Source organism: Megalobrama amblycephala, linkage group LG4 (genome assembly GCF_018812025.1).
Source record: "Megalobrama amblycephala isolate DHTTF-2021 linkage group LG4, ASM1881202v1, whole genome shotgun sequence".
Taxonomy (NCBI): domain Eukaryota; kingdom Metazoa; phylum Chordata; class Actinopteri; order Cypriniformes; family Xenocyprididae; genus Megalobrama; species Megalobrama amblycephala.
In genome coordinates, this window is record NC_063047.1 from 45,049,423 (window position 1) to 45,061,423 (window position 12,001).

General features: G+C 34.6%; 1 protein-coding gene across 1 annotated transcript in view; it reads left to right on the forward strand.

The window, feature by feature from the left end:
* Window positions 1-854: 854 nt before the first annotated feature.
* Window positions 855-12,001, forward strand: part of vps37d (VPS37D subunit of ESCRT-I) — a 60,937-nt gene continuing 49,790 nt past the window's right edge. Inside the window, exon 1 of the mRNA XM_048189561.1 lies at window positions 855-1,198. Within this exon, the coding sequence (XP_048045518.1) occupies window positions 1,031-1,198 (168 nt within the window). The 5' untranslated portion in view covers window positions 855-1,030. The remainder of the gene's footprint in view (window positions 1,199-12,001) is intronic.

Below are 12,001 nucleotides of genomic sequence, written 5' to 3' on the forward strand. Positions count from 1 at the left end.
TAAGGAGAGTTGTACTACAGTGTAACACTGAAAGTAAAAAATATATATTAATTTGGACATACAGTTAAAAAAGCTGATAAATAATCAATTTTTTATAAATAAAATGTTACATTTATTTAGGAAATAAAAATATTTTCTACACACTCCAGGATTACTTTGCGATTATGACCATAATTGCATATTTTATTGTATATTTTTGTTTTTGTTGTTTACTGTAATAAAACAACCATCCCAGAGAAAACAAATAAATAAAAAGTAATAATCTGCATGAGAAGATGGGGAGGGGGGTTGTGGGAAGGTGGTTAAAATATTTTTAAAACGTATTTTCTTGGGATATTTTCTTGTCATTTTACATAATGCTCAATAAAAATATGTTTAAATAATTTATAATATATAACCCAATATTCCATAAAAAATAATTGTCAATTTTGATTTCATGTGGTGACTTTAAACTTATTTCAATTAGTTGCCTAGGTAAAATTGATATAATTTTAATAACTCTTTTTATTCCAGCTTTGTTTCAATTAACGAAAACAATGTATATATATATATATATATGCCCCTTTTTTCACAGATATGTTCTTTGCAGACGTTTCAGGTTTATGTTTGGAAAATTTAAATCCACAAATCCGATTTATGTCCAATGCATATTTTTTCTTCTTTTTCATTAAAAATGTATATTTATGACAGCTGCAAGTTTATAAACGAGTAAAATAATGTATTTGTACTTTTGCTCAAGATAGAGAGAACTTGGCTGAGTTATTGCAATGTAAGATTCGTCTTACCTCTGCGTGTGTAGCAGATGTTTGTATTTTGTGTGTTATGTATGGCACGTTCTAACTGCTGCGGCGCAGCGCCTCCTTGCGGTGGAATGCGGGACTGTTGGAATCTGTAAACGTATGCCATAGTCTCTCTGTGCATTGTCTTCGCAAACAGTCAGTGGTGCGCCTTCATGCCGACGAGAGCCTCTCCAGCACCACTCCCGTGTTCACGTACATTTGGCTCCGAGCGTGAGCAAAATGGAAGTTAAATGGCTGGCAAACGGAGTTGTTTAGTGCGCCTCACGGGGACAAGAATGTCCCAGAAAAGGGACGTGAACTCTTACCCAGATGGGTACAGGGTCCTCAATACCAGTGAACTACGGGAGCTCCTTCAAGATGAAGAAAAAATGAATCAGATCGTGCGACTCAGTGAAAAGGTATTTCTTCGTTTCACACACACATTTTACACCTTTAACAGGCTGTTTCTTTGCATGCTTGTCATTTTTCTCTGAACAACTGATGTACTTGTCATTTTACCAAACTGTGCGGAAGGTTATTCTATTCACCTACAGTCGAGTGATTTGTGTAGCATGTTATATGCATTACACGCCATCACATACATCCTGTACATACAGCACTGCAGACCATTGCACTGCAGACCTTCTACAAAGACTCGTAGACTTCATCAAATAATCTTTTGTACAGACATTTTTTTTCTTTGAGAAATGTTTCTCAATGTTAAAGTTTTTACAGTAAAAGTAAATAACGAATTAAACTATTTTAGTCACATATTTTTGATTTAATTTTCCATTATAGTTTTGCAACAAAACTGTGACAAAATTTACTCACTTCATATAAAAGCCAGTTTTAATATGCAAGTCTTTACTTGATTCTGATAGGTCAATCGCATCATTAAGCAGTGAAATATTTTCATACATCATTTATAATGACTGCTCAGCTGTATATTTCACTGTTGTGTACAGCAACACTACATAAAGTTGCAGATTATTAATATATTGTTGCACTGTTCATGTTCAGTGTGCATAATAAGCACATCTGAATTGCATGTTTTTTTTTTTGTAAGGTTGTACATATTTTCTGGCTCACTGTGTTTAGGCTATACAATTTATCTCGTAGATTGTCATGTATTGAAACATAGCGAGGTTATTTGAGAGCTCTTAGGGTGCATAATTCATTTTCAGCTTAGAAAATCGTTTCTCATTTAGGACTGATCCGGTGTCACTGTAGACTGAGATATATGACATCTGAGAATAAAATTGCTGTGGCTTGATACCAGATCCCTGCATGCCTGCAGCCTGAGTATGTTGTTTGAAATATAAGGACAAACATGTTTGCACTAGGTCATAAATACAATCTTAGTCTTCATTAAATATCATATACACACATAAATGAAGGGAATAGTTCCTGATGTCATGATAAAACTGTATTACTTTAATTTAAATGTGGAACACAACAGATGTCAGTGAGGACAGAGGGTGTCAAGCTCAAAAAATGACAAAAATTACCATGATACTATGCAAGTTAAGTTAGTATTCTTAAATCTCATACTTGCACGTGTTCAAACTTGATGCGATTGTTTACAGGACATGTGAGATCCAATGGTGGCGTCACTGACTTCAAATGTACATGACATTTAAAGAGAAAGATTTTCCTAACGGAAAGCTATCATGTGACTTCAGAAGAATTTGGCATGACGTTTACGATTATGGTTATTTTTTCCAGTACTTTTTGGTAATTTATGGAGCTTCACATCCTCCATCCCCATTCACTTTCATTGTATGTAAAAGAGCAGCCAGGACATTCTGATAAATTTCTCCTTTCGTGTTTCTTTTAGAAGAAAAAAAAAAGCATACAGGTCTAGAACAACATGAATGACAGAATTAGTGTTATTTTAGTATTTATTAATATTTTGATTTCACTTTTTATATTTTCAATTTTAATTTTAGTTTTTTTGGTTAGTTTTTTAAATGTTTTTTTTTTTATTCTTATTTAAAAAATATATTTTATATGCTGTAGCTTTAATTAATTTTTATTTCAGTTTTAATTTTAGTAGTTTAGAACTTCAACTTCATCTTATTTTAGTTAGTTGCCAATACAATGTTACTAAAACTTTTAGGTTGTTTAGGTTTTTCCATCTAATATCCTATATATATATATATATATATATATATATATATATATATATATATATATATATATATATATATATATATAATATCTGTTATATGCAATTAATCACAATTAACGCATATAAAAGTTTGTGTTTTACATAATGTTTGTGTACGGTGTATATTTATCATGTGTATATATATATACACATGGATGCATATATTTATATATATGTAAAATATTTATATTTATAGGCTATATATAAATTCTAGGGCTGATATTTATTGGCCGATTTTTGCTCAATTTACAACCATCGGCATATCGACTATAGCAGGAAAAAGGCCGATATAACAAACCGATAGTTTATTAATGAACTGCGTGAAGGCACTGAAATAAAATGACTGTTGCATATCCTAGCGCTGCTGTGTGGGCTTTAATGTTAATCAAATAACAAAATACAAAAAATAGCACACTATTCTTGACTAAATAACTTTTGTAACTTTCTTAAGTGTAGCGAACCCCATCCAAATGATGACCAAAACTTTACTGATGTTTTATTAAGTTTATTGCATCCGTTTTCACTCCAAAAAAAAAAAAAAAAATCACCATAAACAATACTGAGCACAAGAAGTGCACATTTCTCTCTCTTTCTCCGTTGCATTATCATCAACATACAGCGAATTACACAAAACACTTATTACAACTAACAGTAAATAAATACATACAGATCTTATGCCTTTTCGGGGGGTGTTTAATAAACTGACAAACTTTATTAAACTGTGTGCTCTCCATTACCCGTAGAGCTCCGTAGACGAGAAAACCCGTAAAAATAAAAGTCCCGCCTTAGTAAAGGTGATCTTATACACATTTAAACTTACAAAAATATTAAAATGTATACAAAAACAAATTAAAAGATTAATCATACTAAAGTCTTTTACAATAAAGGATTAATATACATGTATTTAATTTATGCAGTGAAGAACACTCTAAAAAAAAATGGTACTATATAGTACTAAAAGTGGTTCTTTGGCTCGTAATCATATGGAAACCACTTTAAGTGCTGCATAGCACCAAATCTTTGTGCTTTAGTGGTTTTTCAGCGGTTCTTTGGGATGACTGAGGTGCTATATAGCACCGCTACTGTATACAGAATGTGTTAAACCCCTGCATTGTTCTTCAGCGGTTCTTCAGTGGTTCTTTGGGGTGGTTAAGGTGTTTAGCCCCTTTAATGGTTCTTTATAGAGATGCACCGATTGCAATTTTCTTGGCCGATTCCGATTTCCGAGATCGGCCGATACTGATGTTTGCCGATTCCGATTTTCTTTCAAAGAACTATAATTAACAACATATACAAACAAAAATCTACTTTTCTTCAATGCAAAGTTTTATTTTCATAAAAAAAACAACAAGTAAAAGTCAGTAATAAAATATAAACAGCTCAAATAAATGCAATAGAATAAAGAGAGCTATGAAACTAAGTTTTTTGGGTTAACTGGGTTTCTATTCAAGTAAGAAATACTACAGAAATTAAAGTAATCAAATGTAAAATGACACATTCAGTATTATTTTACATTGGTTACCTTAATTTCTGTAGTCTTTATTGTAAATATTAATACAGATCAATTCTTACCATTAAAGTTATAAAACGTATTTAGTCAAGAGCTGAAACTGATTTTCTTTGTCTTTTGTTCTTTGATTAACATGACAGACAGCAGCAGGAATATTGGACTGCTGTCCCTTTAAGAGTGAACGTTTATGAACGGTGTTCAACAGACCCAAACTTTTACACACGACATGGGTTCACTTTCTTAGCTATTTAACGATTCAAAACTGACAGTTTTTATCTGTATGCTCGCCAAGATTGCCTGTGCCGCTGGTTTTGACATACTTGTGTGTGTATTTGACAGTTTGAGCGCAGGAAGGCGCTTATTTTGGTACTTGTGAGTCTGTTTGACTTCTATCTCTGTTTGAGACTGAACGTGGCTTGTTCGCTTCACTAATATAGATCAGTGGAGCGCGCGCTTTCGGTGTGACCGCGAAACCTGCGGGAATGACTAAAATGCGCAGTAAGCACTATTTAACCTTTTAACCCGAACGAATGAGGCGAGAGAGAGAGAGGAGGCGCCCGCGCGGGTGTGTGTCACTTCACCGTGACAGAGAAGAGAGCGGGAACGCGCATTTGACGTTATTGCCTGTGCCGCTGGTAACAAAAAAGATCGGCTCGGAATGAGACTGATCGGCCGATCCCCGATCCGGGCCAACCATGAGGAAAATCGGCCGATTCCGATCCCTGGCCGATCAATCGGTGCATCTCTAGCACCTTTAAAGATATGGTACTAAAGTGGTGATTACGAGCCACTTTTAGTGCTATATAGCATTTCTTTTTTTTGAGTGAATATGCAGTGTTATTTTACATTTGTTTACTTTATTTCTGAACCTGAAAACTGTTAAACCTACCTAAAAAGCACTGTTTATTTCATATGTATTTTGTTCTGTTGTCTTTATGTAGGTCTGCTGAATGTTAAAGGGATCCAATCCATGTTCATTAGAAATTATTTGATGATGCAGCAATAAAACTGCTAGTATATTTTAATGCTGGTGTTTTTGAACTTTGCTGATTTAAAACATGATCAAAATACTATCTATTTTGATGACAAAATTTCAAATAAGAAAGAGGAAGTGACAAATATCGGTATCGGGCAATATTTTTTGTTAAAATCAGTATCGGTATCGGCCCTGAAAAAATCGGTGCATCCCTAATAAATTCTATATAAATATATTTATATGTATATATGTGTTTGTGTATATATATATATATATATATATATATATATATATATATATATATATATATATATATATATACAGTACATGTAAATATTTCTTAAATGTGTATTTATATATAAATATTAATAAATATACACAGTACACACACATATATATTATGTAAAACACAAACTTATATTTATATATATATATATATAAAGTGCTGTCAAACGATTGCATCCAAAATATAAGTTTGTGTCACTATTAAAAATTGGTAATTGAAACAATATTTTTGGTAATTGAAATAATTCTGAAATTATATATATATATATATATATATATATATATATATAATTTCAATTACCAAAAATATTGTTTCAATTACCAATTTTTAATAGTTTAGTTTTAGTTAACAATAACAACCCAGGACAGAATTCTAATTTTTTATTCATTTATTTTGGAACTATCATTTGAACTGAGCAGCCTTGCCACATAAAACAACATAAAAATCAGAATTATACCATCACAAACAACTGCAAATATAGATGCAGACTCTAGTACTCTACAGATTCATGACCTTTATTGATAGCCATGCAGGAGAGTCATGTGATGGGGTTGTAGAGGTCAAACTCCTAACGACTTGTGATCGGTGAGGCCCATCACTATTCCCATCACAAACAGGTCAATTCATTAACACACCGAGGTCTCCAAGGGCAACCGCAATGAAAGGGTCACAATGGTCTAGTGCTCTAGATACAGTTATTGGTCTTGTATGCATGGCCGTCGCTCTCTAACAAGAGATTGTGGTGGTTTTACTAAACGGAAAAGGCTCTGTAATACCAGGCTGTGCTCTTTCCTATGAATAGCAACGAGACGGCCTTTACGGTTAACTTTATGCGCTCATTACAGATACAGAGGAGCGACTCCTTGAATTCATCAGTAACAGCAGCACTTTGGTCATTCATGGTTTATTGACCAAGCTGAACTATATTGGACTAAACAGATGGTCTTAATGTATTGTGCTTACGCTGCATGCTCAATGTGTACAGCCATCATTAATCATATGGATTCTTACCTTTGCTGTTTTGTATTGCTTTCATGAAAAGATCTCAAGCTTTGAAGTTAAATCTCATTGGCTCAACCAATACTGTGAGTTTAAGGCAAGGTTATCTGTTGTCGACCAGTGGCAGACGGGACAAATGTGAAATCTGCTTGTGAATTAATAATAGGTTAGGGTTTTTTAAAAATAAACCTTGCAACCAATCACGTCAACATGAGGGGCGGGCTTTAGCATATCATTACTATGCTGCAAAGCAGGGGAGTCTCAAGAGAAGACAGGGTATCCCGGAATATTTTACTGTTGATATGAAAAATCGGGTACATTTAGCAATCTAGTGGGTTAATTATTTAAATGATGTATATTACTATGTTATGATGAACAATATGCCTTTCTCCACTGACGTTCTAAGATTTTCAAAGTGTTTCTAAGGATGCTAATTTTTAAAAGTCAGCTGTCTGACTCTGAGATGGCGAACGGGAACATGCTTTGTGTAATGTTAGCAACACATTATTAGCTGTTTGATAATGTAGTCAAGCAAAAGGCTAATCATATTACTTACAGTTATGTACTAGAGAGCGATACATGAAACGCATTACCATTCTGAAACATCGACTTGTAGACAAGCCTGTATAATTTACTCTCTTCTGAATCAGTTTCTGGTTCAAACATATATGGCTGAATTAAACCAGTATTTCTACTTGCTATATAGTGCAGCGTTTACTACAGTAAAGTTGACCGAGTGGATCTCAGAGCTGGTGCAAGTGAGTGGAGGCGGGGCTAATTTGCATATTCATGGGTCAGCATATACTAAATGAAGCAAGGGTGTAGAGTTACATTCAAGCTATTTTAAGGCATGAATACATTCACATTTTTTTAAAAAAAAGTTTAAATATGGCATTTTGGTGTTTAAAGATGAGATTTAAGGGATAAAATTATTGACTTTAACAATACTTTTAATACAAATTTAAGAAAAACACATCACACAAGTTACATATATGCTACCATTCAAAAGTTAGAGGTGGATACTTTTTTTTTAATTAATACTTTCATTCTGCAGGATGTATTAAATTGATCAAAATTGACAGTGAAGACATTTATAAAGCTACAATTTTGCATTTCAAATAAATGCTGTTCTTTTGAACTTTCTATTTGTCATAGAATACTGAGAACGGTTTCCACAAAAATATTAAGTTTTCATCATTGATAATAATAGGACATGTTTCTTGAGCAGCAAATCAGCATATTGCAATGATTTCAGAAGGATCATGTGACACTGAAGACTGGAGTAATGATGCTGAAAGATTTGCCATCACAGGAATAAATTTTAAAAATATATTCAATTTTTTTTTTTAATAATATGTTGCAAAATTTATTTTAGATCAAATAAATGCAGTCTTGGTGAGCTAAAAAGATATTTTTAAAAAGAAAAATCACAAATGAACATAATAAGAAGGCATCACATCAGCCCTTGGAGTAAAGTTGCAATTTGTCAATGAATTGTTTGTTTGAGTATGATCTTTACACTGAAGCAATTATTGAGTTCATGATACTTTTTTTGATGCTTTTGTGCCCTTAAAGTTTAAAAAGTTACAGTCCCCATTCATCAAAAGTGAAAAGTTTTCTTTTTGTGTTCATTGGAAGAAAGAAAGTCATATGGGTTTATAATTGAGTAAATAATGACGGAAGTTTCTTTTCTTTTTTTTTTAAATGACTAATGAACTATTTCTGTAAGGTATTTTCCAGTTTGTGACTGTAGGCATTTGATTTGTCATATTTGTTTTATGACCATTGTATCATCCAGCCCACATGGTCTCCAGAGGACTTGCATCTGCACAGTGTATAAACAGACATACAGGCAGCTGCAAGCGGAAATGGATAGTCTGTGTCGATTCCTGTTTAGGGAAAACGCTCTCTGTATGTCTGGGAATATTACTTTTGCATTAAACAGCAAGAGAGAGAGGAAATGGGTTAAGAACAGAGATACTGGAGAAATGTATGCCGTCTTTTGGAGAGGGGGGGAGGCGAAGACCCTCCCACCACAAGTGTGAAAGACATGCACACCAGCAGGGGCTGGACTTGGACAGTTATTGGCTCTGGGTGACTTATGATGCATGCGGCAGACTCAGCAGTATGGAATACTAACCAGAGAAGGAAAGAGCCTCAGGACTCGCTCCTAGTAACTAAAAGATTGATCACAGGCTCGTGAAATGTGAAAGAGTATGTGTCTTAGCTGTCTTCGTGGTATGAAGCACCACTTCCTTGCCAAGATAAGCCACATCCTTAGCTGGAGTTGCAATTTCTCTGATTAATTTGTTCTTGGTAACTAAAGTTTTAAAGAGATGCTCTTGTATGGAGTCAAATTAATGCCTTAAAGTTTTGCACAAAAAAAAAAAGTTTTGCAAAACAAACAAAAAAAAAAGAATTGAGCAATAAAAAAATGTTTTGCAAACAAAAATAAAGAATTGCAAAGGGAAAATAAAGTATTGAGCAGAAAAAAATACGTTTTGCAAACAAAAATAATAAATTGCAAAATAAAATAACGTAGTGCAAAAATAAAAATATAATCAATTACAAAAATCAATGACAGCTGTAATCCTATTTTATCTTTGCCACATATTTTTCATTCTCAAACCTACTAAATCATTTGCAACGCTCATTTTATTCTGTGCTTCAGTCAAGCGTGCGCTCACGATACTGGTTTTCCTTTGCGCTGCACTTTTCTGTGCGGTTCTCTTTATGGCACTGGTTTGACGTGGGGGTGGAGTCAAGAAACGGGGGCACGCCCCCGCGAAACACGTCATCGGCAGGAGACTCAGATGGCAACAGAACAGATCAAGCATAGAGACAGAGCGCATTTATTATAATCTGAAAACCACGCCCACCGGGGGGGAAACAATCCAACCGTCTCCATTGACTTTGTATTGCGTGAGGCTGCCTTCTTGTCTTTTCTGACGTATTACAAAAAAACAGAACAATGCCTAAAAGCTGCTGTGTGACAAGGTGTACAGCTAACAAGCTAAAAAACCCAGAAATAAGTTTTTATAAGATGTCGACCCCCATAAACGAATGTTTAAGGACGCAAAGGTGGATACAGGCAGTGAGACAGGGCGCAACGGGTCATATTACTATAAGAAATGCATTGGAGGGGGTCGTAATCGGCGACAACATATGCTAAACAAACCAACAAAAACAAACCATTATTTTTAACCATGTCAAAGAATTATTTCACCTGTCGCCGATTATGTTCCCCTCCAATGCATTTCGCGGGGGCGTGCCCCCGTTTTTTGACTCCACCCCCACGTCAAACCAGTGCCATAAAGAGATCCGCACAGAAAAGTGCAGCGCAAAGGAATACCAGTATCGTGAGCGCACGCTTGACTGAAACGCAGAATAAAATGAGCGTTGCAAATGATTTAGTAGGTTTGAGCATAAAAAAAATATGTGGCAAAGATAAAATAGGATTACAGCTGTCATTGATTTTTGTAATTGATTATATTTTTATTTTTGCACTACTTTATTTTATTTTGCAATTTATTATTTTTGTTTGCAAAACTTATTTTTTTTCCACTCAATACTTTATTTTTCCTTTGCAATTCTTTATTTTTGTTTGCAAAACATTTTTTTAATGCTCAATTCTTTTTTTTGTTTTGCAAAACTTTATTGTTGTGCAAAACATTAAGGTATTAATTTGACTCCACACTCTTGCAGATTTATTAGCTCTGTGTCAAAACCTAGTCAGCTGCCTACCTAGTGCATTTCAAAATAGACTACTTGTACATCACCTGAGCGAAACTTTTCCTCTGCGTGGAGCAACTCGGCACGGCTTGGCATGCTTTCGGTTGGCTTTTCCACTGCAGTTTAGTACCACCTCAAAGTGGGTGGGATTATAGACTAATCGTAATAGTTGCGCTGCCTTTAATGCCGTGGATCCGTTCCTCAACTATCAGTGAGTCTGCACCTCATCTACTGACCACAGTTTCTTTTTTTAAGTTGCGTGCAAAAGTCATTTAAAGCAAATCATTTAAAAAAGTCACACAAACAAATAATACTGCAGTGATTTTTAAATCTAGTGGGTTTGGTGTCTTGTGTTTCAAATCCACTGACGCTTGTAGTGACGATTCTGTCTGACCAATCAGTGATCTGCAGTGTTTACACGTCACATTTAGTATCAATACAGCACGCTTGAATCCTCCACCGAGGTGGTACTATTTAAGCGAGCCATACCGTTCAATACAGTGGAAAAGCACCATTTACCCTGTGGTGAAAATCCAGTTTCTAATGTTGTTTATATATCTATGTGGTGTTTTTAATATGTTTTAAGACAAACCATGTGCAAATTCTTAAAGGTGCCCTCGAATGAAAAATTTAATTTATCTTGGCATAGTTAAATAACAAGAGTTCAGTACATGGAAATGACATACAGTGAGTCTCAAACTCCATTGTTTCCTCCTTATGTAAATGTCATTTGTTTAAAAGACCTCCGAAGAACAGGCGAATCTCAACATAACACCGACTGTTACGTAACAGTCGGGGTGTACGCCCCCAATATTTGCATATGCCAGCCCACGTTTCCAACATTATAAAAGGCATTAGACAAGGGCAGCCAGTATTAACGTCTGGATGTGCACAACCAAATCATCAGACTAGGTAAGCAAGCAAGAACAATAGCGAAAAATGGCAGATGGAGCAATAATAACTGACATGATCCATGATAACATGATATTTTTAGTGATATTTGTAAACTGTCTTTCTAAATGTTTCGTTAGCATGTTGCTAATGTACTGTTAAATGTGGTTAAAGTTACCATCGGTTATTACTGTATTCACGGAGACAAGAGAGCCGTCGCTATTTTCATTATTAAACACTTGCAGTCTGTATAATTCATAAACACAACTTCATTCTTTATAAATCTCTCCAACAGTGTAGCATTACCCGTTAGCCACGGAGCACTATCAAACTCATTCAAAATCAGAAGTAAACAATATAACAGTATACAATACTCACATAATCTGACGCATCCATACCGCATGCATGACGAACACTTTGTAAAGATCCATTTTGAGGGTTATATTAGCTGTGTAAACTTTGTTAAGGCACTGTTTAAGGCAAGCGCAAGCTCTGTGGGCGGAGAGCACAGGATTTAAAGGGGCCGCAGCATAAAATTGGCGCGTTTATAATGATGCCCCAAAATAGGCAGTTAAAAAAATTAATTATTTTGAGCTGAAACTTCACAGACACATTCAGGGGACACCTTAGACTTATATTACATCTTTTAAAAACATAA